General features: G+C 33.6%; 2 protein-coding genes across 2 annotated transcripts; both read left to right on the forward strand.

Moving 5' to 3' along the window:
• Positions 1-6,562: 6,562 nt before the first annotated feature.
• LOC140753728 (clavesin-2) lies at positions 6,563-9,314 on the forward strand. Its single transcript, XM_073088495.1, has one exon. The coding sequence runs from the start codon at positions 6,661-6,663 to the stop codon at positions 7,651-7,653; it is 993 nt and encodes a 330-aa protein (XP_072944596.1). The 5' UTR covers positions 6,563-6,660; the 3' UTR covers positions 7,654-9,314.
• A 10,545-nt stretch (positions 9,315-19,859) lies between these two features.
• LOC140753990 (uncharacterized) lies at positions 19,860-23,392 on the forward strand. Its single transcript, XM_073088885.1, has 3 exons — positions 19,860-20,062; positions 20,819-20,923; positions 23,035-23,392. The coding sequence occupies exons 1-3, from the start codon at positions 19,916-19,918 to the stop codon at positions 23,131-23,133; spliced, it is 351 nt and encodes a 116-aa protein (XP_072944986.1). The 5' UTR covers positions 19,860-19,915; the 3' UTR covers positions 23,134-23,392.
• The last annotated feature ends 3,511 nt before the right edge of the window (positions 23,393-26,903 follow it).

Raw genomic sequence — 26,903 nt, forward strand, 5'->3', positions numbered from 1 at the left:
TCTGGGCTGAGTTCAAGTAAGGAAGCTGGGTATTGCATTATAAAATGTTTCATTCCGGTTTACGGTTTGATATTTTGTAGATAGTACAATCTGCGTAGGAAAGATCTTCTACTGTATAATTTTATTTAAACTTGTATACTAACGTTACAAAGTAGTTAATTTTGTTTGTGGGTAATCTATAGATCTGCTGAACGATTACAGCTAAAAGCTACTTACCCCTGAGTAATAAATGCTAAAATTAATAAAAAAATAAAGCCCCGTATGTTTAAAAATAAATAAATAAAAACGAAATTAATATAGCCTCTATCACTCCACTCCCACAATTAAGACGAATCCTACGACACCTAATATGTTCTAATCCGTCCACCCATTTCTCTCGAAGCGTCTCCAAGAATGAGATAACGAGACAAACAAACGCATGTTCGAAAAACATCGTCTTCTAACCCTCCGCAGTCAGGTAAAAAGACTCAGTAATTAGTATAATTATAATAATACTCAGCCGAAGATACAGGAAAAGGGTAGTTTAAACTAAAGCTACTTGTAATTACTTGCATCGCTGAGTTATAGGCTAAAGATAAGTCTAACATAGTAGCCATATAATTACCGTCAATCTTAACAAATCATTACTGCAAGACGTTGTAAAATTGTCATGGTTACTAAGATATATGTTATATTACCCACATATATCCTGCGTCAACAACGGACATTACATTGAGTCATTTAAGTATATATTACTAAGTAGAATATAGAGTTGTTAAAGTTATGTCTGTATATGTCATGTGTGTATATGAATACAGAAAATAATTTGGAGTTTATATCATATACGTAATCCAAAAAACATACATATGGTCGAATGGAGAAACCTCCTCCTTTTTTGATGTCGGTAAAAACATGAAAGTGTAATGTTGTGTTATTAACTAGGAACTCTCAATAGATATTTTCCAAAATATTTTACAATGGCATATTTTTGTAGCGGTGACACAAAAAATAATAATTACCAAAATGATGGTATTAGGTAATAGAAATAAAAAGTTACAAAATGTTGGTATTACGTAAGCGTATTTTTATGAATGAGCTAAATAAAAATAATAAGTGTAAATCGAGCGATGCAATGTAGAGGTCGTTAAATTTAGTATCCTATGGTATGTATGTTCTTTATATGGGTATATTCTAAGCAAGTAACTGAGTTGTCATATTTTATTCGTGGCTTGTACAAATTAACATAAGTATTTTATGCAGATGAACCGGCGCGTGAGTCAGACCGTATCTTAGCGGCAACTTATCTGGCACTGACCTTACTTGGTTGAGATTTATTTGAGTCTCTTTGTCCACAGATATTGTTTTGATCAAAACCGTAAAATTTAATTTTGTTAACTTAAATGTATTACGGTCTTTAAAAACAAACAATTGTTGCTATGAGAAGTTTTCAATCATAAATTTTAAAATTATAGTCAACAGTGTTCCGATGTGATGGATAAAGTGTGTTTTTTAACTACATAGAGTTGCTGCTCTCCCAAGGTCTAGAAGAAGACTTAATAAGATAAACCCTCTCAGTATTACATAGTGTCAAGATTTAGTCATTGGTTGGGTTGTTTAATAGTGATAAATATAGAATGACTCTACATAGTCAGAGTGGCGGTACCTAGAGTATAAGTTTAGAATTTAGCATTTGAACGACACTTTACGCCTTTTTGAAACGAAATCTGTAATTCAAACATATTGCTAAACCCTTTTCAGTAAGCATCCAGTAGATAAGTTATCAGTAGAAATTCCTAGATACACGAGTTTGCGTAATACATACTTTGTGTACAAAGTATTAATTAAAAATATCTTCGTTTTGTATAAATATTATAGTACAGGCAATTATGCAATTTAAGAGCTTGCGAAAATTCCGACATTTATGTATTTGTACAATTTTTTGAGACGTACATTAATAGTAGCAGCGATTAGTAGTAACGAATGGGGTGGAACCTAATTATGTCCTTTTAAATGCTAATGTGGGCTTTAGGCAAGTCTGAGGCACATAGGCGTGATTGAATATGAGTAAAATGGTCATGTGTGCTAATATGACAGATACTGGCAGATTTACACCGTCAGTTGGCACATAGAGTGCCGGCGACATCTACATAGATATTTGAACCTATACATTCTTTCCATTGTATTTAAATTAAATAGTTCTTCACTAATGTTCTGTACTTACTTCAATCTATGATTTGCGTGTATATAATTTGTATTCTTAAAAGTAACTACATCCTGACTAGGCGCCATGTCACCCGGCAACCAATAATCTAATAATTTAACTGCTGTTAACGTCTGATAAATATTAATTAATTAATGGACAATATAATGAGAGTGCAAATTTACCGGCGGCATGCATAATTATGTTCGACACATTGACGCGGTGGAAAGTAAATTTATATCTGAAGTGATGTTCATAATTATGCATACACTAGATAAATGGTTCTTTACCATTTTTGTTCAAATAAGTAGCCTTTTAAAGAAACCTTTCAAGCAAATAGGATCATGAATAAGTAAAAGTAAGATTGAAGATATTATGATCAGATTATGTGTTAGGTTTCTTCAATTAATGTTGAAATATACACGACAGAGTGCTGTGTATGGAATAACGGTACAAACTGCCATACAAATGATAACAGTTAAAGACATGAGATACAAAAATATGACAAAATTAAAATTAATTTAATTTAATTCCTCTACATTTGAAACTATGTATTTAGCCATTTAGTAAAATATGAGGAATTGAATTAAGTTATAAATGTTTCTTAAATCTATTAAAGATTTATTATTAAAGTAGCCTAAATAGCTTGTATAAATATGATTATTAAATAAATAGTGAATTTTACAATATCGTGAGATTTAATCACATCATTGTTTGACAGTGGCTACATTAAATTAACATGTTTTGTGTTTTCTAATATATGTAATATGTAATTCATATGCTCGGTACAAAGAATGTAATTTCCAATAAAACCTTACACATGTTACTAAGAAATTACCAATCCGAAAAAGGCGATAAAAGGACAGATGTTATTTTAAAATCGGTTTCGAAATACCGAATGTGTCAACTGCTTTAGATAACTATCAAATACGTGACTTTATATAATTCAGATGTCAATTACCCAGAATTGAGTTAACAAGTAACGTGTAGATATAAAGATGTCGAGTCATCAGTATCTACTAAATTAAAAGAAAATTCAGCCGAATACACCTCTTCTTGATAATAGCCGAATACTCTCCTTTTTCAAACTGTGTTAACAAATCTAATTTCTGATTTGTATTTTGTTTAGAATAATTATTGTAGAAAATTTAATATTTTTTGGCAAAGGCTGCTTTCCTGCCAGGTTAGGTGATTATGCCCAGACAATCTCAATTTGGAGATTATAGGTGAAGGTGGTAGTTTGAAGGGTGTGGTAAGGGAGAAAGACTTTTCCGAGGCATTCCAGCTTAGTCCTCAGGGGTAGCGGCGCATCTGTGGCCGACCTCAGGTAGGAATATCTAATCCTATCTGGGGTTTATTACAGATGTCCATGGGCGGCAGTAGCCACTTACCATCAGGTGGACTGCATGCTCGTCTGCTACTCTTATATTATAAAAAAAATATATATGTATACAAGTTGTTGAGAAAACTTCGATAGCGTGATTTAGAAACTTGTGGCGCCATCTTTTGGCGGCCACCGCAGTTTGAATACTTAGGTATTTATTACATAAAATATGTTATTGGTTTTTGCGTTTCTGTGTGTGAATTTACTTTCTTTCTTTGCATCTAGAGGATTCTTAGGTATTGTATTCAACATTTCAAATTCTATTTATTTTTAGACGACAGAATGAGTCACTCCCGATACGTAGGTATATGTGGTTTGTTGTATAACACGCTTGTTGCAAGCAAACGTATCGTTAGATATTCGCGATAAGTTGCTTATCTAAGCTTATCTGTAGTGATCGATACTTTAACTAGTTCCGACTCAATAGCGTTCCACTTACGTATCCATTGGTTTATTAAGGTTTTCTAAGAATTTGTTGATGACCTTATTACGTATCTATAGAACATTTTTGGTGTATACGGTGTCGTTAATAATTCCAGGAATATTTACGTCTAGTATATATAAATAAAGAATTGACATAATAATATGAATGTTATTGCCACTGATTTATTTCTCTATTCAGTAATATTCACAGGTTGATTAAGTTTTTTGGTAAAGTATTTAGAATGAATCAGATAGTTCATTCTAAAAGTAAACAATTCAAACTTTGTATGTAACTTAATTTAAATGAAAAATATTAATAAATTTTTAGACATAATCATACAGATTATATTTCTTTAGTAGGTACACATATATTTACCGCATACAATTTGTAAAGTATTTTAACGTTTAAACAACCATCGAATACTGTTAATTGAATGGAACATTTTTCATGTTCCATTACCCTTTTGTAAATTCCTGATTATTAAAAAAAAAACAACTGATTCATATCGTCGCCCTTTATACGTACACTAAGGACACTAAGAGCAATCTCGATGTATAAGTAACAGATGAATAACTTGTGTGTATGAATATAAAGTACTAGGATAGCATAGCCACTAGGAGGCAATCTTCTCCACATCTTGGGAGACGAAGTGTGTCTATTTTTATATTGAGCGGGCGAGCCTAGCAAGTCGGGGCAACGACCATTAGATGCACTGCCACGGTTATTTTTTTAAAAGTCGTTGACCTTGAAAGTAAGTCCATGTTACAACATCAATCAGCAACAAAATGTTTTATAGACATGCAGACAGCTGCACATTCCATATGTATTTCCATAGGTTTGCCGTTAATGAAAATGCCATCTGATGTTGGGTGAATATACCATAATGTATGTTTATTGTTTCTTAATTGAATATATGTATTTAAAAATATTTAATTGGATATTCAAAAGTTAGATTAATTAATAAGTAAGTAGATTGTTTATACAATATTTTAAAAAAATATACCATGTACTAATATAACACATGCCAATTAAAGTTTAATATGAGTTTCCAAAATGCTGGCGGCATTATCTCTTTAAAATATATTTAAATATGGACGTTATGGATTTTTAATCAACGCATAACTTTTGAATAAAATTATTTATAATGTGAGTTTAATAGAGAATTGCAACTTCATAATACATTTTAGGCTCTACAAAAATAAAATCGGGAGTCTTTCGTTGATGTCTTTGATATAAGACGTCCTAAATAAAGACGTCTTGTGATAACTTTTAATAATAAACATTCTTATCTTGTCTTTTATCATTAATCAGAAGAGCTTTATCGTATGTCATTCCTTTCAAGATAACTGTAATGGATCGAAGGAAATAAATTTCCTGATTGGTAATGAAACTTATTTTTTATTTGAATTGTAACGGAAAATTTATGTCAGTTTGGTATACATTAAATAATGCCACACATTGTGTTTTACAGCTTGGTTCTACATTTACATAAATAAATACAGTAAAGTATATACAGTTGATCTCACTTTAAGATAATATTATTATTGAACACAGTAAACATCCTATAAAGGTCTGGCGCCATACATACTAAATGGGAATTGTTTACACATTCGTCACTATTACTTGTTCATTCTCACTTACAGGTATGTATGAGTAGGCCTAGTGACAGTGCATTAACACCATTGCTTTCCAGCTTATCATACCTAGTCGATCAACGCACGCACAAAATGCGTTGACGCATGATTAATTTCTTTTACGTCCAGTGGCTCGATACGTCTGCCAATAACATCGATAAATAAAGAAACTATTAGTTATAAATGCTGCACGTGTAATAAATGTTACCGCTTACGGTTACGGGTTGTACGATAAAGTGAACAAAGCGCGGACGTTATACGATTTTCGGCCATCCGTTTATACGTTACGTATAAGGCTTCATCGAAATAATGGTACAATGTGGATCGCTGTCTCGCTCCCTCGTATGTAATGCGTCCTGCACGCACGCGCAGCTACGTCATCGCAGAAACCAGCCAGCCAATTGACCGGTATACCGTCAACCTTCAGTTTTTCTTTTATTTATAACTCGCTCTGCCTGCCTGGGTAAGTTAAGACTCGTTTGCAACTCTGAGAGCTACTTACACTGTCATTCAAGTATCTCACTGGTAAGTACTCAGTATTAATCATAGTAATATCTAGCTTGTAGATTATGGCAAATGACATAGAATAACTATGAAAATGATTATATTCATATAGTTTATAATTGTCCGTTGCAAATATTATTAAACTTATTAATTCATATAAATTTGACAATCCCTACTAATCCACAAATTGTAAGAAAACAATATAGTTTATTAGGAGAAACTAAAATATTAAAAGAAAAATAATAGTTGTATTTTTCAAATTCAAATCAGTATTCCGCAGTTCAAATTTCAAAGCAGTATGTACGAATAGACCAAAATATTTTCAAAGCAAAGTAAATTTCATTCAAATTTACTGGTAGCAAAAATGCACGAGGAGAGTAATGTAAACGAGGCTCTATTCGGTTTAATGAACGGACAGCGATGGCGGCGGCGCGCGAAGCGAACACGGTGCGCAGTCGGCCTCGAGCTCAAGCGGCGCGCGCGCAACACCGCGACTCCCTGGTGAAAGGCCGCATGACTCATACCTTTGCCAGACATGAACGAGTATGCTGAATACGATTGGCGGTTGCACCAGATGCAGAATGAGCGTCTCTGCGACGTGCCCAGGAAGCGGCTCACCGACGGCGACAAGCAACGCGCGCTCGACGGCCTGAAGGAAGCGGTCGACTCGAGTCTCAACCTCGCCCTACGAGACAAAAGTCGATGTCAAGACGACAATTTCTTGCGGCGGTTTTTGTATGCCCGCAAACACGATGTGCAGCAAAGTTTCGAGTTATTAGTGCGTTATCATCAATATCGGCGGGAGCACCCGGACTTGTGGGCGACGGCGGACGGTGGCGTGCTGCGTGCTCTGGCGGATGGACTTCCCGGGGTGCTGGCACAACGAGACCGCCGCGGCCGGTGCGTGCTCCTCATGTTCGCATCTAATTGGACTCCACATGCCTGTCCTCTGCTATCTGTCTACAGAGCTCTGTTACTCACATTGGAACGCACCCTCGCAGATGTGCAAAATCAAGCCAATGGATATGTTATTATTGTCGACTGGACTGAATTCACGTTCAAGCAATCGTGTAGTTTACAACCGAAAGTTTTGAAACTAATGATCGACTGTCTGCAAGATTGCATGCCGGTGCGTTTTAAAAGTATACACTTCATTGGTCAGCCGTGGTACGTGGAAACCGCACTGGCCGTCATAAAACCATATCTGAAAGCGAAGACGCGTGAACGAATAGTGCTCCATGGAAACAATTTATCAACATTGCACGACTCTCTGCCCCTCGATATTCTACCGGCGGAATTAGGAGGGGAAGGGCCGTCCTACAATTCGGAACGTTGGTTGCAGGAGTTTTGCAGATGTGAGAATATAGAACCGACTCCCGTGCCGACTATAACGGCAGCCCCGCCTCAGGACAGTGATCTCCCTTCTGCAAAGTTGGACAAAGCGTACAAACAAAAGGATAATCCGAACTTTTCATTCAATGGTACCGAGAAAAGTGCTAAATCAGAGTTATTGCGTGATAAAGATTGATTCTAACGAAGTTGTGGTGACAACGTGCTTACAATGGACAGACATGGCCGAGCACGCCGGTCGGGCGTGCCGCCCTTAGCTTGTGTGCTACGAGTATGCATTTTGTGATATCGAGTTAATTTATTGTCTGTAGACTTTGAGTTAGAAAGCGTTTCAAATTATGTTTAGGGCGCATTTACGTGGTATCTTTGTATCCGCAAACCTATGACAGTGAAAAATATGTATTATGTATTACAATTAACAACTGGGCAGTCCACTTTGTTAAGTGGCCATTTCCGTTAATAAATATTTGTCATTAACTCCTGATAGATCTTCCCTGAAGATCCATCATATAGCTATATAGATAGATCTTCCCTGAGGATCGAGTTAAACGCTTTTATATAGCGAGTCTACCTTACCACTCCCGTTAAACCAGATCGCAGTTCAAAAATTACTGCTTAGTCAAAAATAGGTGTGGCGGTCGTGCCTCCACGGCCGAGCCACAAAGAGTTCCACCTAACTTTCATATTTAGTGATTTTTTGTTTTTATTTTTGTTGTCCTTGCTTCACGGCCGCCGTATTTATGAGTCAGACCAGTTTTAGTTAGTGGGAGTCGATTAAATGGCCATATCCCCTGCATTAGTGCGAGTGTATGTAACGGTGCCGAGCTCTCATTTCGAGTCATCCGTCTGACTCAAGACCGCATCCACGCATCTTGCACAGTGTATAGCACACTCACCCATCTTTACATCCAGTTGCATAAATAGCTTTAATATGTATATACAAAGGGACTACTATTAAGGCCCTGTTTAAATCTACAGACATTGAACGTGTCAGACAAGGGCCGAAGCAGACGAAATAATGTTTTATGTACAAAGTTGACCCTACTAGACAACAATATTGTAAGAAATATAGATCATAGAGAAATGTGATTTTGTCTGCCACAACCTGTGTCTGAAACGTTCAATGTCTGTATACATAAATGAACGTTAAATCCGTAGACTTTATAACGTCCTTGTATGCAATCCAATTAAATGTTACTCATATATATAATTCATTTACTCGTATTATTTATTTATCGCCAACTTGAAGTATCTCATAATGTAATCACATGTATCTGACGATATCGAAAAATGATATTAAATTTTAGATGTAGTAATTAATTAATTTGTGCTTTAATTTTGTGAGGCTTGTTGCGCATTTACTATTGTTAAGTATTGGAAAGGACTGTTTGAAATTATTGTACAAAGTCATTTCGATATCTACTATGTATTTAAAAAGAATAAGTTAATAAGTTTAAAGTTGCGCTAACAGTTTTCATAAATGTTTATTCTTTAGCTCTCCATAAACAAACTATGCTCTCTTTGTCCAGTTTTATCTCAGTAGGTTATTTTAGATGGTCCCGTCCATTACGGCTGAGATAATAAGATAAACTTACCATGCCTATGTGACAAAACTTGACAAAACGTACGATAGGAAAAATATTCCTCGGAAACTATTTGTGATGTCATAAGACTATGTTAGGCTATTGATCACTTCATTGGACAATAAGTATTTATATTCATTCCTGCTGTTTACTCCTAAGTGCTAAAATAAGTTAGACGCATAAGTTGTAAATATTTAAGTTACGAAGCAGCTGCTACGACTCTCAATATTATTTGTAAAATAAACTGATGAATTTATTTGCGATTTTTATTGACCTACTGATACCGTCTTGTCTAAATATAAGACGGAATTTCTAAGTATCTAGCTAATTACTTACTAACAATATGTTAATTGAATGAAATAACATACGCAATAAGTCATGGAAATGAAAAATTAGGCGATGCATCCTAATTTGATATAGATACTCTAATTCAATTGAATTTATGTTCGGTTAAGTTCTGCAGTTTCTTGTCTAGAAAATAAAGTTACAACATTTTTTATTTACTGGAAAATATATAAATATACCACACTTCATAATAAATACTTACTTGTTATAAAGAGCTAAAAATTTTATACATATCACGGAGACAACAATAAAAAAGAAACAATAGTTTTTTATACTTTTAGATATCATAAAAATCACAAATCATTCTAGATTGTTAAGTGTCGATGGCACACCGTTTGCAGACAATAACAATGAGGATTTTTCCAGTGGACAATAACTTTTGTGAATAACATTCTCATTACCATCGCATAAATGGCTGGTCACAGTTTATGATGTGATAGATGCGTGGCATAGACAATGGAAGGTACCAACATGTGAGTCACGCACGCTTCCGTTGACCGACACAGCGGAAGGAAGGTACCACGGATTGACACCTAATATTTTAATCCTCTGCTAACTTTATACGTGTACTTACACTGGCCGCTTTTGACCGTTTCCGAATTTAAAAATAAACCGGTACTTCCGTATATCCGTCAGTGATATTCGTTTATTTAAATTTGGAATGTAGGATGGTAGAATGGAATTAAGCTTTCGTTCCTATTATAGTTGTACATTAAACGTTAGTAATGCTACATACTATAAATGCAGAGTAGAGAAACTATTGTATTCATTAGGCATAGAAAAGAAAAAGTTCTGCGACTACTTTTGAAACATATTTATATCTAGCTGGGCTAGCAAGTATGATAGACTCGAATAGATTCGAATAGATTTGCGCATGTTCCTTTTTCAAATATTTTTTTATGTATATAATTAATTTAATTAATGGTGTATAGAAATAAAATAAAATTGAAACAATTAGGTAGCTGAAATTTCAAAATAACTGACATATTGCAATTCAACATAAACACAGTTGAGTATACTGCAATGTTCACTGTTCAAACATAAATTTTAATATCAATTTTATTATTTATTTATTATTACTAAATTCTAAAAGTATACATTCGGCCTTGTAGATAAATTGCAGGTTTCTAATTATAGACTGAACTAAGGTAAAGTCACCTAATGCCGAGGGGTTCTGAAATTGGCACCAAATTCCGTGGTATTTACAAAAACGACTTTTATAAACTATTTACAAAATCATTTTTACTGAAAGGTATGTTATTTAATAGATAATTTATCTCTCTATCGTCATATGGCTACCGTAAGAGTATTATGTGTATGGTTTTTTAAATAATCGCATAGTTTTGCATTAGTGCCTCCATCAAACGCATGCTTCATACATTTTGGGCCTCTTGCACGTGAATGTCACGATTTCTCAAATAGTGATTTTGTCAATAAATATGCATATGTTTGATAGTGTTTCAATGAAAACATTATATTGATTATATATGGAATCGATAACATTTAAATATTTTGCTTATTTCTTAACAGATAATAGTAAAAATAAGTTTAAAAATACAGCGGCATTAGGTGCCAAATATTTTGGGCTGTCCCTAAAACCGAGGTATACCACGGAATAGCAATTTCATAGACTTGTATTTAATTTCAATTTTTTTAGATGTTTTTATGAATAAGCACGTCTTGCTTCGAATTTGATAAATTTAATACTCAATTAATATCGAAATCATTTTCCGAGGTACAGCATTGTACTGCATTACCTAATTATATAATATCAAAGATGACCTATTTATGTACTTTCCTAATTTCTTCCATGGGACAACTAAGGAGAGAAAATGAAGTTTATCCAGATATCAATGGAATATTGAACAAGTATTGTATATTATTATATACATATTTCAATAAAGCATCTTTCTGCCTCTAAATTGTGTAAAAGTCTGTTATTATTTAATAATCGGAATTTGGAAACGTGATTTTTAGTTATGTAACGCTATTCCGATGTATATAAATCGGAATTAGGTTATATGGGCACATTAATCCGCGGCATAGCCGCAAAATACTATACAGGGTTTAAAGTTTTCATCGGTTTTTAAGAACACATATATCGTTTGTATCAGTAATTCACTTAATCCTAATTAATGAAGAATTAACATTGTCATACGATTTTAATAGCTATTTAAATAAGAACTAGAACATTTTACGACGTTTTCATTTGATTAAATTACTCAAAACGAAATAATTCTATAAACCTGATGACGATATTCCATATTATTATTATTTCTGGTGTACGATAATAAACCCTAGTATAAAGTACACGAAGAAGAATGTCCAAAATTGTATTGCAGATATACGAATCTACTGCAGTTTAAAAAATACATGATATACCTACATTAGTAAAATTAACCAGTCAAGAAACTATACTGTAAAAAAGTTTTATTTCGGCAGCTTCCCTTTAATCATAGCTAAGAACACTTTTGATAAAGCTACTCTTTTATAATAAAAAAAAAATTAAATCAAAATTTAAACTAAATTCAATAAATAACATTTATTTTTATACACCATGTAGCAGTCGTTCTATCTCTTTCACTCCCTTATTTTGTATACTCGGAATTAGGAGCCAAATACCTCGGAATAAGGATTTTTACATCGGAATTAGGGCTTTCTGACTTGGTTCATATTTATTTTAAATACACATTTAAATCAATATTTAATCGTAAAATGTCGAGTCTATTTCAAGAGTACAGATAATGAAGCTTCTGATAAAATTATCTAATTCCTTATTAAGCCGTAGTAAATACTTCATATCTGACGCTCTTTCTAGTTTTGGTGAAAATACCGCGGAAATAGGTGACTTTACCTTATTGAAAATTTTCTAGAATGAAACATAAAACTAATCAGTGCTCCGTTAGACTCTACTTTTGTGTTAGGTACTATCCTTGCGGTTAGACGGTGGTCGACAAGGAATCGATGCTGTAAACCGCAACACATACTCATATTGTTATTCCACGACGATATGTGTTACAGAAAGGACAGACGAAGCCGTATTTTACTAACTTTTTTTATAACTATAGGGTTAGCAGACAAGCACGCAGTTACCTCATGGTAAGTGGCTACTATTGCCCATGGACATCCGTAATCAACCCGGTATTCGTGAGGTCGGTCGTAGATGCGCCGTTACCCTGAGGACTAAATCGGAACGCCTCAAAAAGTAGGTCTTCTTACAAGACCCTTAAAACCAGAACACAGCAGCGTTTAACACTGCTGTTATTATTTCTACGTCCTGAAATAGAAGCAGATAGATTTTTATGGATAGATTACACATTTTAAAATGACCTTACAATGTTCACTTGAGCCTTGTTTATAAGACACGTACATTCATTCAGGTTCAAGGTAGGTAGTTACGTGACAACAATACCTACTACTAGTTTCGATATTTTCTTAACCAAACGTGTATATTTACTGCAAATAAAATAACAATGTCTGTGAATAATATTGTTTAATTAGTTTTTGCACATTTATTACTACTGTAGTGTAGTTATTGTTACTTTGAAAAGTATTCGTAAAACTTTCTTGTTTTTTTAGCAGATTAATTTGAATGGATTTACTTTTTACAATTTAATTAAGAGTAGCAGATGAGCACACTGTCCACCTGATGGTAAGTGGCTATTGCCGCCCATGTACGTACATCTGTAATCGGTCCCAGAATAAATTAGAGTACTACCTGAGGTCGCCTACAAATGCGCCTGTACCCCTCAGGACTATGCTGGAATGCCTCGGATAAGTATATCTCCCTTACCTAAACTTGAATTGGTTAAATGATTACCCGGTTGCGGATAATGATGTTTTCGACTCTATGTATTTCTTATTCTTCGACAAGCCCTGCATCCCAAACGGCTTGACGGATTTTAATATATGAGGTGTCGTTCGATTCGTCTAAATCGTGAGTGACATAGGCTATATTTTTATTTAATCGGTTTTTTTTCAATAATAATATATACTCTATTCAAGTTTATTAATCAATTATTTAATAGTGATAACGTATGGTCTGTGATGAATCACTAAGTTCATACATAATTAATTTTTTTTTTTATAATATAAGAGTAGCAGACGAGCATGCAGTCCACCTGATGGTAAGTGGCTACTGCCGCCCATGGACATCTGTAATCAACCCCAGATAGGATTAGATATTCCTACCTGAGGTCGGCCACAGATGCGCCGCTACCCCTGAGGACTAAGCTGGAACGCCTCGGAAAAGTCTGTCTCCCTTACCACACCCTTCAAACCGGAACACAGCAGCGCCTAGCACTGCTGTTATTAGGTAGAAATAGGTGTGGCGGTGGTGCCGCCGGAGTCGAACCATAAAGGGTTCTACCACCTTCACTTCACTTCTATTAAGATAATGTACCAATATAATTATGTAAAACTACTACACTATACTTCAATACCAAGTAGGAGTAAATGTTTATTATTTCAAGTGATAAGGACACCTAACACACTAGTAAAAGAGGTATTTCGATTACCTTGGGTGTGTCAAGGCACTTTAAATGTTCTTTAAACTAACTATTACAATTAACGGTAAAGTATGCTAATCAGTTATTACAATTGCAACATTTAAGACCTTGTCGGCATATCAGTATTTATTTGTATATACTTGTTGCTATGTGTTTTTTTTTTTTATAATATGAGAGTAGCAGACGAGCATACAGTCCACCTGATGGTAAGTGGCTACTGCCGCCCATGGACATCTGTAATCAACCCCAGATAGGATTAGATATTCCTACCTGAGGTCGGCCACAGATGCGCCGCTACCCCTGAGGACTAAGCTGGAACGCCTCGGAAAAGTCTATCGCCCTTACCACACCCTTCAAAGCGGAACACAGCAGCGCCTAACACTGCTGTTATTAGGTAGAAATAGGGGTGGCGGTGGCGATTGGTGGTATTATATAATGTGTAAAATTAATTATATTGTACATATTTCAGGTGGTAGAGTATCGTTCGACTATACAATTTTAGAACAACAGTGAAACAATCATATTTTTATATCAAAACCTTTAATGGTTAATTGTATGGGTTTTGCCCTTAAAGTAAGAACACATATGTATTTGCTGCACATGGTACCGTTTTATAGTTAAAAATACATATTTTTACATGACTGTGGTTGAACCAAAGTTATGTTTTGGACTATGGACTATGGATTTAAGAATGTAAGGTAAGTATCATCAGATTCGTCTTGATAGCGAAGGTGACTTTGGGTATATCAAGAAATAAACGGAAGAGTGTCTTGAATTCCTTTTTTTCGACGTTGCATATGCTATAAGCATCTTAATTACACAGTCCATTTCAAAAGTTATGACTAACTTAGTTAATTTTTTCTTCTAATTTTTTTTCTAAAACACTTGTTACTATACGTATCACACTACGTGCGGTTATGTAATATATTTTAAGCTTAATCCTTTCCATTTTTGCGACATCTTTAGTCGAGCACTTTGAAACCTACTTTTACTTTTGCATACCTACCTTTTGTTCTAGGTTTAAAATATGCAAATACTGTGAGTCATAAATGTTTTCCTGAAATGAGATAATGATTAGAAATGAAGTATGAAACGAGATATAATTATTAAAATAACAGTTTTATTACTTATCTACTTCAGTATAAGTACCTTATAATACAAATTAACTCATATTGTTTTTTTATATAATATAAGAGAAGCAGACGAGCATGCAGTCTACCTGATGACAAGTGGCCACTGTCCATCGACATCTGTAATCAACCCCAGATAGGATTAGATCCTACCTAAGATCAGCCACAGATGCGCCGCTAACCCAGACGACTGAGCTGGAACTCGGAAAGCATGTCTCCCTAACCACACCCTTCAAACCAGAACACAGCAACGATTAACACATACTGTTATTAGGCGGTAGTGCCGTCGGAGTTGACCGGGTTCTACACCTTCAAAAATATTGTTGTTGATATTGAAAGATATAGAGATCAATATTCCTATCTATAAATTCTGTTCCGAGTGAAGGAATCGCGGAAAACAAATGTAAGAATTTAAGGCAGGTGCATCGGTGGCAGACGAAATTGCAGTGATAACTTTCATATGAAACGTGTGATCGGATTTGTTTTAGTTTTACAATATACAAATTGCTGTTGTCTAGTCATACGTCAGAACTAGGGTTACCAACAGTTCGGTGAGGAGGCGTCCCTTTCTTAGAAATAATAGATAATTTTCCATCTAAACATATAGCGGCATTTCATTCCTTTTGTAACACAATCCCAAATATATTTAGTTACAGAAAACGGAACTTAATTAACGTCTATGTAGGTATTATATTTAATTCAAATGTTAACTTTTATCTCGTATTATTTTTAATCGTTTCATTGTTTATATATTATTCAAGTAACTATATAAAGTCCTCTCGGTAGACTATTACCGTAGAAATGTAATTAATATAATTTATTTGTTAATCTACAATACCGTTTCTACTTTCTCGTCTTTCTATAGAAATCGGCTTGGCGGTCTAGGTAACCTAGACGGTTGGATTCCGTTTTTTCAGTTGCTTTCATTGATTGGAATATACCGTAAATCTATACTTTATTGTTGGTGCAATTTTTTGTTGATGAGGAGGTATCCTTTAAAACCGGATGGGTGTCGTGCAAGCGACTTCAGTTTATGTGGAATTCTAATTCACTTAAACCCTCACATGCAGCTTCATGTCCTTAGCGCTACGCCGAGGACTCCAGAATCTCCAACTTCGTTCGGGCTCTGCCCAGGTTACTCATTAGGATTAAGTTGGAACGCTTCAGAAAAGTATGTCTCCTAACAAACCAGAACACAGCAGTGCTAAACACTGCTATTATATGACGGTGCCTCAGGAGTCGAACCACAAAGGATTCTATCATCTAATCCAATATAAATTCTAGTCCCGAGATTACAGACACAAGGGTGTACCTACTCAGACCGCTCCCTCACGTGTTGCGACTTTGTGCTCTGAAGCGTGGAGAAATAAATAAGCCATTGTTCCTCGCTTTATTAGCCGAAACAAAGCGCAGTCGTTCATGATGATACATGCATCAAACCTATATTTAGCAATCGAAAATGTAATTACTTTTAACTGTGTATGTAGTAATAGATGTGATTATTTCAGTGACACTATACGACATACGTATGTAGAAACGAGGGGGTTCAGAATTGGAAAAAGAGAGCAGGCAATTTAATTATTTGTTCCAGTAGGGTGTACCCATATTTTCGTATATAACCATAACACTAGAGGTTCCTGTTATTTAATCATGAGGTTGTGTGTTTTTTAAGATGATTACTTACTAGTTTATTTATTTACCTCAACATATCTTTATAAATATTACATGCCTTTCTACCTACTCAGAACGAAAGAAAACTGCATCAAAATCAGTTGACTGAAAACTACCTTATACATTTTTAGGTTTTTTAAAGCTATAAGATCTAATCTCAATCGTTATCTATTCTAACTCCTAATCTACGAGTACTTATAGAGTAAAATGTTTGGACAAGAATCTTAAGACATTTTTGTGCTACGAGTATGTTTACGCTGATAAGATAAGCCAGATAACTTTATTTCCATTTTATAATCACGTGAGAACTAGGTTGTTGACATTGACAAAGTAACCAAATGGGCTCCTACTGAGAAAATGGTAATTTCTGGTAATATTAATGACGGTTAGATGTTAAAACAACCCTACAAATGATATTGGTCTTGTAACACGCTTATCTGTGACAACTAGAATTGAAACACCGATTTGGCCCGCGATCAAACTTTTTGCTAAATAAATGATCGCTTATTAGCAGTCTATAGGATTGCTTGTCTAAGTTTGAGCACATAACAAATAAAAATATTTTCATATGCATTACCTATTTAATTCAATAAATTTTATCTGTAACTGTGTCAAAGATAGATTAAGTTTTTTAGCTAAAACCCTCCTTATCCATTTCGTGAGGCAAAAAAGAGTATATAAAATATTATTATACGTTTAATACAGTTAATATAATGAGTATTTATAGCTAATTAACCATGTGTCGTAATTTCACATTACAAGGACTTGCGCTCACCGTGTAGCCGTCTACAGGTGGCTCGGATAGATTTCAAAACATCTTAGACAAACATTCACTGTACCGAGGAAGTGGCATACTGGAATTTATAGCCCCCATTATCCGTGTGTCCTTTGTACCTTAAAATGTCACGCGCTTTTTTAAAGAACTGATCGATTTTTAATTATCACTGCACGTTGACCTAATTATGTACGTGGATTTAAATTTTCTTTATTTTTAAATTGGTTGATAGGTGTTAAATATATATTGATATTATACAATCTCACTCATTATGTATAGCATGTGTTTATTTATTGCAATGCTAACTACGGGTCTCTTCCCAGAATGGGAATGATCAGACCATAGTCTACCGCGCTGGTAAAGTGCGAATTGGTAGACTTCACAGTTCACACACCTTCTCCCAGGTTTCCTCACGGTGTTTTCATTCACCATTAAACAACTGTTAATAATTAATTAATAACATAACTTTGAAAATCCGAGGTCTGGTTTTGAAACTTGGACCTCTCGATTGAGAGACCGCCTTTCAACCACTAAGCTATGACTACTTTTTAAATCATTTGTTAAATTGGTTCAATATATTTATTTAATTATTTGGTTTAAATTCATCCATTTCAAATAATCACCAAGACTTGGTAGGTAGAGAACGCGTCCCCCGGTTGTGTTTCATCGAAGATCCCGGAGTTCTCCACCAAGCGCCGAGGACGGCCACCGGGGGGATTTAGTGCGGTAAAAATCCCACATAACCCGGCGTCGCTCCCACGTTATCGGGTACCTTTTGAAGGTTTCCCCCTCGTAAACAAAAAAAAAGGTAGAGAACGCGTCAAGAAATTATTTAGCCTTAGCTTTAGACTTATAAAATATCTTAAAAAAAATAAGGAAGTTAACTATAATTTAATTCTTTCATTCATTCATTGTCTGAAAAATTGTCCGAAGTTAGTGATGTTACAGGCTCAGCAATTTATCTGATGGGTGCATTACACGAGTGTTAACCCACACGACGACCCGAGTGGTCGGGTGGCCCACTTAATATACAGTTTAGAACTAATTATACAAGTGACACGTTCTGTTTATTGCGTGTCTAAGAAGCTCCTGTAATTAGTTAACGGTGCATTCTTGATTGTACCGTTTGCTACGAAATGTTGAGCGGCAGTCGATCCCATTCGACATTACAATGGCGTGAAGTAATAACAAGCTACATAATTGATACGCTAAATACTCGCTGTATTTCGTATAACAATGCAGGAACCTATGTAACCTGAAGAACTTAGGTATGTATATTGTATATTAAGTTGGTAGTTACATATAGTTTAGTATTAGATAATAACTATATTTTGAAAAGTAGGTACCTACATCACAGAAAAATAGTTTTTACACAAGATTTTAATTCAGAGCGTTTTTATATAATCCACAGTTATCGACTTGTTGCTCTTTTTCGCGGTTTTTACGGTGCCAGTCGGCATCTACCCCATATACAAATCAATTATTATAAATTAAGCCGTTGTTGTGTTGTTTTTTGTTGGACATTTATATAGCCTTCCATTTTTTTTTCATTATTTTCTTAGTAATAAATCTCTTCTCTTCTCCGCCAGACCTTCATGTAAGCTTATGGTCTCCAAACTTTGTAACCTACTTATAAGTCGGACACATCTTCAATTATTGAACATCGTGTTCGAATCTAAAATTCCCACATTATGTCTATAAATAACCAATCTATATTTTCGGTAAGTATATGTATTATTTATACCTATAATACCATAAATTCAAAATTATGAAATCAAATAAAATTCATGAATAAATAGGGCCTTATGTTGACCTTAAGCGACAGCAATCGATCATTTCAGTACATATAAAAAAACTAGGTCTATGATTTCTATCGATAAATTAGATATATCTTATCTTATAAGACACCTATGCATCATGTATTTATACCATCTGTCGTGACATGTAACATATGTAGATATATTTTTATTTATAAAACAGTATACGCATTATAACACAGTTTTAAAACATCATTAAATTAATTGCAAAATGGCAAAGAATGTAAGTTAAGCTGTGACTTCCTGAATTTTACTCTTTGGCTGCGTCTGAATAATCGTATGTCATTTATTTTGTAAATATAAGAATCCGATTACCGGGTCATAGACAATTTCATCCGATGCTGAATTTCACCTTAAAATTAAAGACATTATTTTTCCTGTTTCGAAAATTAAGTATTGCAATTAAATTGCTCAATATCAAAACGATACACATTGTTATAACATGTTCATACTATCCGATTCCGAGTACAGGAAGAACGATCCACTGAATATTTTGATGGCAGCACTATGACCCTTGCGTCAAAGTCATTGTCAATTGTCAAATTTACCAAATTGTCAATGTCACAAATGTCGGTATAAAGGACCATTTTTTTTCGTATAGTTTAAATTTAATGGGATCTCTAACCAGCAGAGCAAGTCGTGCATCCGTAATGGCGAATTCAACTGATATCCAACAATTCATCAAAGACGCCGTTTCCCAGGAAAAGGTGGTCGTATTTTCGAAATCTTACTGCCCCTACTGCAAGCTGGCTAAAGATGTAAGTTTTTTGGTTATTATTTTAAAATAAGTTATATTTCCAGTGATTACTCATTGTTGAGATCACTCATTATTCTTACAACTGGAAATCGCCGCTTTTTGAACTTGTCACCGTCTACCGTTATATTTATTATATTCTTTTATCATTTGTACTTTGTTCATATCATAAATCAATATAAGAAAGAGATAATCATTTAGTTAATAAAACATTAGATCAAGATTAGAGCTATAATAAAAGTACATAAAAATTAAAATTCTCATGTCCATGTTCAAATTGCACCATATTAAAATTGATTTCAATCTAGAAATATAATAAAAAGAGGAGCTTTAGAATTAATAGGGATTATTATGGTCCTACAAGTTAGGAAATAAATATCAAATATCTTGTAGGTGATCCCTGCATATTTTCCTCCACTTATCTATTTGTAAATATTAAGTCTGAACATAATTATATCTCATATTCTAAAATCTAGTGTATTTTTATCATATAAACTTATTTTGTCTTTTTTATAATACATAGTTGTAAATCAATCTGGCCACTGCCACTTAGATAGGATTGAAGTCTTACTAATGTTGGTCACAAATGTTTTGCTTCTCTTGAGAACTCACTTGACACACCTTATATAAATGGCTCTACCTTACTACACCTTTCCACTAGAGAAATATCAGAGCTACTATGATAAAGGTGCCTCTGAAGTGAAATCACATACTTGTACAATATTAATGTAAAATTCAAAATATAAACTGTGAATTCCAGGTTTTCAATAAGGTGAAGCAACCCATCAAAGTGTATGAATTGGATGAGCGTGATGATGGAACTGCAATCCAGGAGAATTTGGCTCACATAACAGGATTCCGGACTGTAAGTATTCACGTTCAATTTGAATTTTCTAAAAATTTTGTACCTATAGGTACATTTGTTCAGTTTTACTGTTTTCATTAAAGTATTATAAAGTTGTGTAATATATTTACCTATTCATCTTGTGTGTTACATTATTTGGTTTTCCTGTAGTCATAAATGTTTTGTACATACATTATGAGTATTTACCTATTATGTGTAATTTGGTATGTGTGTTTTACAGTATTACAGTCAAAACCAATCACAAAACCATAATGACTTAAAGGGATTATAATATTATTGGTATTAGCATGGATCCCCTGAGGTTTTTATAATCCATAATACATATTGTTTCAAGTATCTTAATATAAATATTATGCCACCAATATTGACACTGGTTTAATAAATGAAAAATAAATTAAAAAATTATGACAATGACCATGTAAATGTTTTCTTCAATAAAACATGCTAGGGATGAGATATGGGAGCTTGATGGAAAAAAGTGAATAAGAATAAAGTAATATAATAAATAAAGGAATAATAATGATGTAAACAATGCCAAAGATAGTCCGTGTAAAGTAGTATGTTAGTATAGTGGAAAAGTATGGCAAACTAATTAATTTGAACGGCAAACGTTGTGTTGCCATAAAAAAAAATGTTAAGGGTGAACAACCCTTATCACTTAGGGGTATAAAAAATTTCGGCCGATTCTCAGACCTACTGAATATGGATATAAAATTTGGTGAAAATCAGTAATTTTCAGTAAATTTTTTTTTTATTTATTTTTATTTTGTTCAACACCATATACTATGAAAATAAATAAAAAAAACATTTTTACAAAAAGTGGAGTTGGCTGATTTGCGTATTAAGGTATCGATATAATAATATATTATTGCACAATAATGTGTAATTAACATAGCATCCATTAAGATTGTAAAAAAAAAATGTATGCTTGTTTCATTAATTTGTTTCTGTTCGTAAAAATAATTTGAAAGAACTGTTGTGGTAAAAATGTGGTAGATAAGATTGTTTAAGTGTTTCTGATAAATACAACTTAAAAGCCACATTTAATTAAACTACATTCAAAATAAAAATATTTAATATTTCTTATCACTCAACTGACCTAGAATAAAGTTTACAAAATTTTGGATAGTGATAATGTCCACAGTATGACTATGTTGTGGAATATCTGACATAGATTTTTATCTTATGACAATTATATGTTATACGAATAACCAGAAAACTATTTCCCATACACTTCAGTTATTGGTACAATCCGCTAGTAACCTGAAGATGTTGCGAGCAGGTGTAGTCATAAAATTTGCTATGGCGACGCGATTCATTTCTATATTCAGAGCGGACTAGCAGTTTGGCGCAGACTATAACTGGTTGCAGCAATCTATTGTGGACTTGTATTTCAAACTGTGAGAATAACAACTACTTATCTTTAATATAAATTGTAATTTGTCTGATTCACTAACCATGCATCTAGAATTTAAGAAAGAAATAAAGAAACATTTTATTCAGATAATTGCAACACTAATGAAATAACAAAAAGAGACAAAAAATATTTAGATACTCTTACACCATACATACTTGTAAAGATTGCCTGTTTTACTTTCATAAAATATTTGATTAAACGTACAATATTCATTTATATATAGGGTTAAGTCCTTGTACTAAAACATAACTAAATGATGATTATGAAAAATGGATCACATTTCAAGTCCTTAATTATGTAATAGTGTGGAGATGTTGTACTGCCACAAAAGAATATAGTTTTATATCACACTAGCTGACCCGGCAAACTTTGTACCGCCTCAAAATCTATTTATCAAATATATTTCATATAAATTATAACCTATGTTACTCGTGGATAATGTAGCTTTCGAATGGTGAAAGAATTTTTAAAATCGGTCCAGTAGTTTTTAATCCTATTCATTACACCCAAACAAACAAAGTTTTCCTCTTTATAATATTAGTGTAGATGGGTGAATTTCTGTGCTATATTTCAAACTGAAGCCCTTACACACACAAAATTTTATTTAAATCTGTTAACCAATTCTGAAAACTAGTGTTATCAACACCATGATATGTTATAGATATATTTTAAGATACAACTTTGCTTTTTTCAGGTACCCCAAGTGTTCATCAATGGCAATTGTGTTGGAGGAGGCTCCGATGTTAAGGCTCTGCTTGATTCTGGAAAATTACAGCCAATGCTCATTGGTTAATTTACTTTCATGATGTACAAATTAAAATAAAAAATATACATAAACATTGTACAAAATTTAATTGCAAAATATTTGTTGGCAAATTGTTGAATCATTTAAGCAAATTATAGTGAATGTTTTAATTTGAATACATATTTTTATTACTTTAGCTTTATAATTTACATACCGGTAATAAAGTGCTTTACATTACAAAACTTTGTTGCGCTAAATAAAGCTACTTTTGTACTTATATTATTTTTGAATAAAATGTCATAATATAGTAGCTTTTTCATTTATATAATATAATGTAATTTTCTACTCAAAACTTTTTATGAGTCTCCCACAAGACCTCTTCGTATGAGCAGTGAATACCATCTTTGTCCTATTTTCGTAATCACTTGTCTATTCTTTCTGTAATAATAAATAATAATTGTAAAATTAAATTATTTCCCTTAAATAATTAATTAAATAATTTCTTACTCGTGTTAAATAGTAACGTACCTGTATCTTTTATCCTCAGATCCTATTTATTTTTACAACGGACAAAGTATTGTACAAATTAGTTTTATTTCAATTATGTAAATGACACAACATCTGCCGTACCTACCCAACAAATTCGAGGGCCAAAATCTGGCAGAATTAATTGTAGAGATACATCAATAAATCCTTAAGAATAAGTCATTCGTCCCCTCCCTAAACGCTTTATTACGCACACGGGATGAAAACATCAGGCTCGCTCAAGGCCACTACGCGCAGCCTCCGAGGGGCCGGAGGCGCCTAGCGTAAGCTTCGTACTTATATTATATCTCCTATGTCATTGATAAAAGCGCCGTTTTTGCGTAACGCAATAGAGGGCTGAACCTATTAAGGGACAATATGTGCGAGCGAGACGCCCTATGCCCACAGCTGGCACCCTTGCGACCCCTTGCCGCCCTGGAGGTAGTTTGACGCGCTCGCCGCTAGCTGGCGCTCGTGAGCCCGCCCAAACAACACATTTTAGTATGTTTTGTATCAGATTTATGTAAACAAACAGTTTTGTACGTGATATTAAAACGTTTTGTTTTTAATGTGCTTTGTGGTATTACATAGTGAGTGTGCTGTACATTTGATTGAATTTATGAAATTCAACATGTGATTCGCAAGACGCGCGAGTGAATAGCAACAGTAAGTAGATAGATATTATCTTGTTCCTCCTATTCCAGCCTCATTTATACTTTTGATGTACGTTTACCATCGAGTTATAAATGAAAATAGGATATCGGATTTATAATTTATAATATAGACATTATATTTCAATATATTTTAGTATTGTTTATGATTTATGTGCTGAATTAAACCACGTGTTATTCGTTAAATATAATATTTAATCGAAATTATTTTTATGCAGTTATTAATTGATAATACCTATCATTTATTTCTTTTTAATCATATCTTCACTATAATTTTATGTCATACTTACAGGTAAAGAACCTTTACGATTACTAGTCATAAATTACGATATATTTCATAGATTTAAATATACGGTTTAAATATCAGATAGCATTGTATGATATTGGAGGCGGTTTCTGATATTGGCTTCCTCATGATTTTATTTCTTTTATTATTTTACGCTCATTGGCGGTAGTTTCAGATAGTAATCTAATTACATAATAAGATAGTAGTGGACCTTTGCAAAAGATAGGACAATGATATGTACATAAAAATATCATTGTATTTCGATAATTACACGTAGTAAAAATACTATCAAAATACATAATCAGAAGACACTTTTATTAATATTAATATTGTTATAATAATAATTTAATGTCTGATACTGGTAGTATTTATACAGGTTAACTAGAAATAAGAAATACAAAGTACCCAATTCATTTATGAAAGCAGCATCATATAGGTAATTTACAACTTGTTATATGTCATTGTAACATAACTTATTGGGTGAAGTGACAAACTTCAACATTATGTGTGGGTCGGAATTGAGGATCGTGAAGTTTTAATAAAACGGTATTTACGAGTATGAGGATCGTTTAGAAAATCTGTGTCCCAGCCTCCTTTGGTTTTGATATCTGTTAGGTAAACTAATTTAGTTCGTAAAGTTGGAAGGTCAAATTGTGTCATAACTTTTTGCAATATTATGGTACGATGAAAATGCTATATTCAGCAATCGATTATCTCTTTTATAGAGGAGATATTAAAAAACTTCGATGTAATATTGAAAGTCGCTCGCCCATTGAGTAACATGACATTTCATTTAAAACTTAAAAATATACGTAATACGCTTATTAAATAATCATCTTTATATTTTTATATGAGTTATTGGATTTTCTCATAGAGGTTAGAGGACCTTCTATTGGCATGCCATCAAATGATGGACGCCCTAATATAAGCAAAACCTACGTTTTATATAAGTCAAGAACAATATCTTTCCAGAGAAGGTATAAAAAGAAACAGTTATGTTAGGTACGAGTGTTTAGCCTAATTGTTATGAACTGAGAAGGGTTCATACATTTTCTTGCGTAACACAAGAAAATCCGTTTAGCAATAAAACACCATTCTTGTTTACGAGGAGAGAGGCTATTTCTGCCGACACGAGGGAAGGAATTGTACGTGGACTAGGAGGTAGAAGGGGAGCTAAGGCGGGCGGCTACGGCGTAGCATATAAGGCGGGCGTCGCTTACCAGCTTGGTCAGAGCGCTCGCGGCTCTCGGTGCGGCGTAGCGCTTCGTAGCGTACCCGCGCTACGAACTTTCAGCGAACTTACTTTCGATAGCTTTTCCTGTATAGAATTTAAGCTATTTTAGGAAGTGCTTGGACAGTTTAATCGCATTGTTAGTGTTCAAGATTCCTGCATCGGCGTAGCAGTTTTCTTGAGACAGTGTTTTGTAAGTAAATATTAGCATGTAGAAGTTTCTGTTTTTGTATTGTTTTATTAATTTGATTCAAACTTAATATTGTTTATCATTAAGCTCATAAATTAAATATTGGATGGGACTGTACTCAATTTAACACTGAAAATAAGACAGACAAATGTATTATACATACATTTAAGTGTACTGGATAAGTTCAAGTAAAAAAATCATAAATTTTGGAACACACAATAATACGTAGGTATGAAAAAATTTTCTCTCTCTATATTTTTTTTAGGAAATAATAAGTAAAACTGTATTTTTAGTAATAGGGATAAACATGCTTTCTACGTTGTGAGAGCTCTTCTTTATTTAATTACTTAGAAAAGGAAAATTCTGAAAAACAAAACCCACTACTTAAACTTATATCAATGTTAAAAATTGGTAAGGTTTTTATATAAAATTCATTTTAATTTTTACTCAGCACCCCATTCCAACTTTTTTCTACTTTTCAAGTACGCTGTATGGTACATCAAAGTCAAACAGTTCATGTGTATTAAGGCGTACTGTACGTCGTGCTGCTATAAACAATGCACAGCTAATTTTTCCTCTTAGTACCTTACTTCCCTCTCAGACTTGTTTGACATGTCGCTTTAGCATGAAATGTGCTTGATTTTACTATAAAAGTAGACCAGGGTCGATAATTTTTAAAACCAATTAAAATCGTAGTAGGATGAAACCCATTAGAAAAGGAGGGGAATATTATAAAAATGAAGAGAAAAATAATTTACGGGCGATCTGAGCTCGGGGAGGGGATGGGGGTGAGTCTTTAAGGGTAAAAAACGGTTTTTCTCGATTTCCGGCAAAACTAAAAGTCCTATCGAAAAAAGTCAAATGGCAAAGTTGTAGGTAATAAAAAGATCTAAAACTTTTGTATTTACACTTTTT

This window comes from Epargyreus clarus, unplaced genomic scaffold (genome assembly GCF_041222505.1).
Source record: "Epargyreus clarus isolate Ecla_fem2 unplaced genomic scaffold, WU_Ecla_fem_2.2 ptg000027l, whole genome shotgun sequence".
NCBI classification, from domain to species: Eukaryota; Metazoa; Arthropoda; class Insecta; order Lepidoptera; family Hesperiidae; genus Epargyreus; species Epargyreus clarus.

Bases quoted from the DNA above. Each gene is read 5' to 3' on its own strand.
- LOC140753728 (XM_073088495.1), top strand. From the start codon at position 6,661: ATGAACGAGTATGCTGAATACGATTGGCGGTTGCACCAGATGCAGAAT.
- LOC140753990 (XM_073088885.1), top strand. From the start codon at position 19,916: ATGGGATCTCTAACCAGCAGAGCAAGTCGTGCATCCGTAATGGCGAAT. The intron at 20,063-20,818 runs GTAAGTTTTTTG...TGTGAATTCCAG, and splicing joins ACTGCAAGCTGGCTAAAGAT to GTTTTCAATAAGGTGAAGCA. The intron at 20,924-23,034 runs GTAAGTATTCAC...TGCTTTTTTCAG, and splicing joins ACATAACAGGATTCCGGACT to GTACCCCAAGTGTTCATCAA.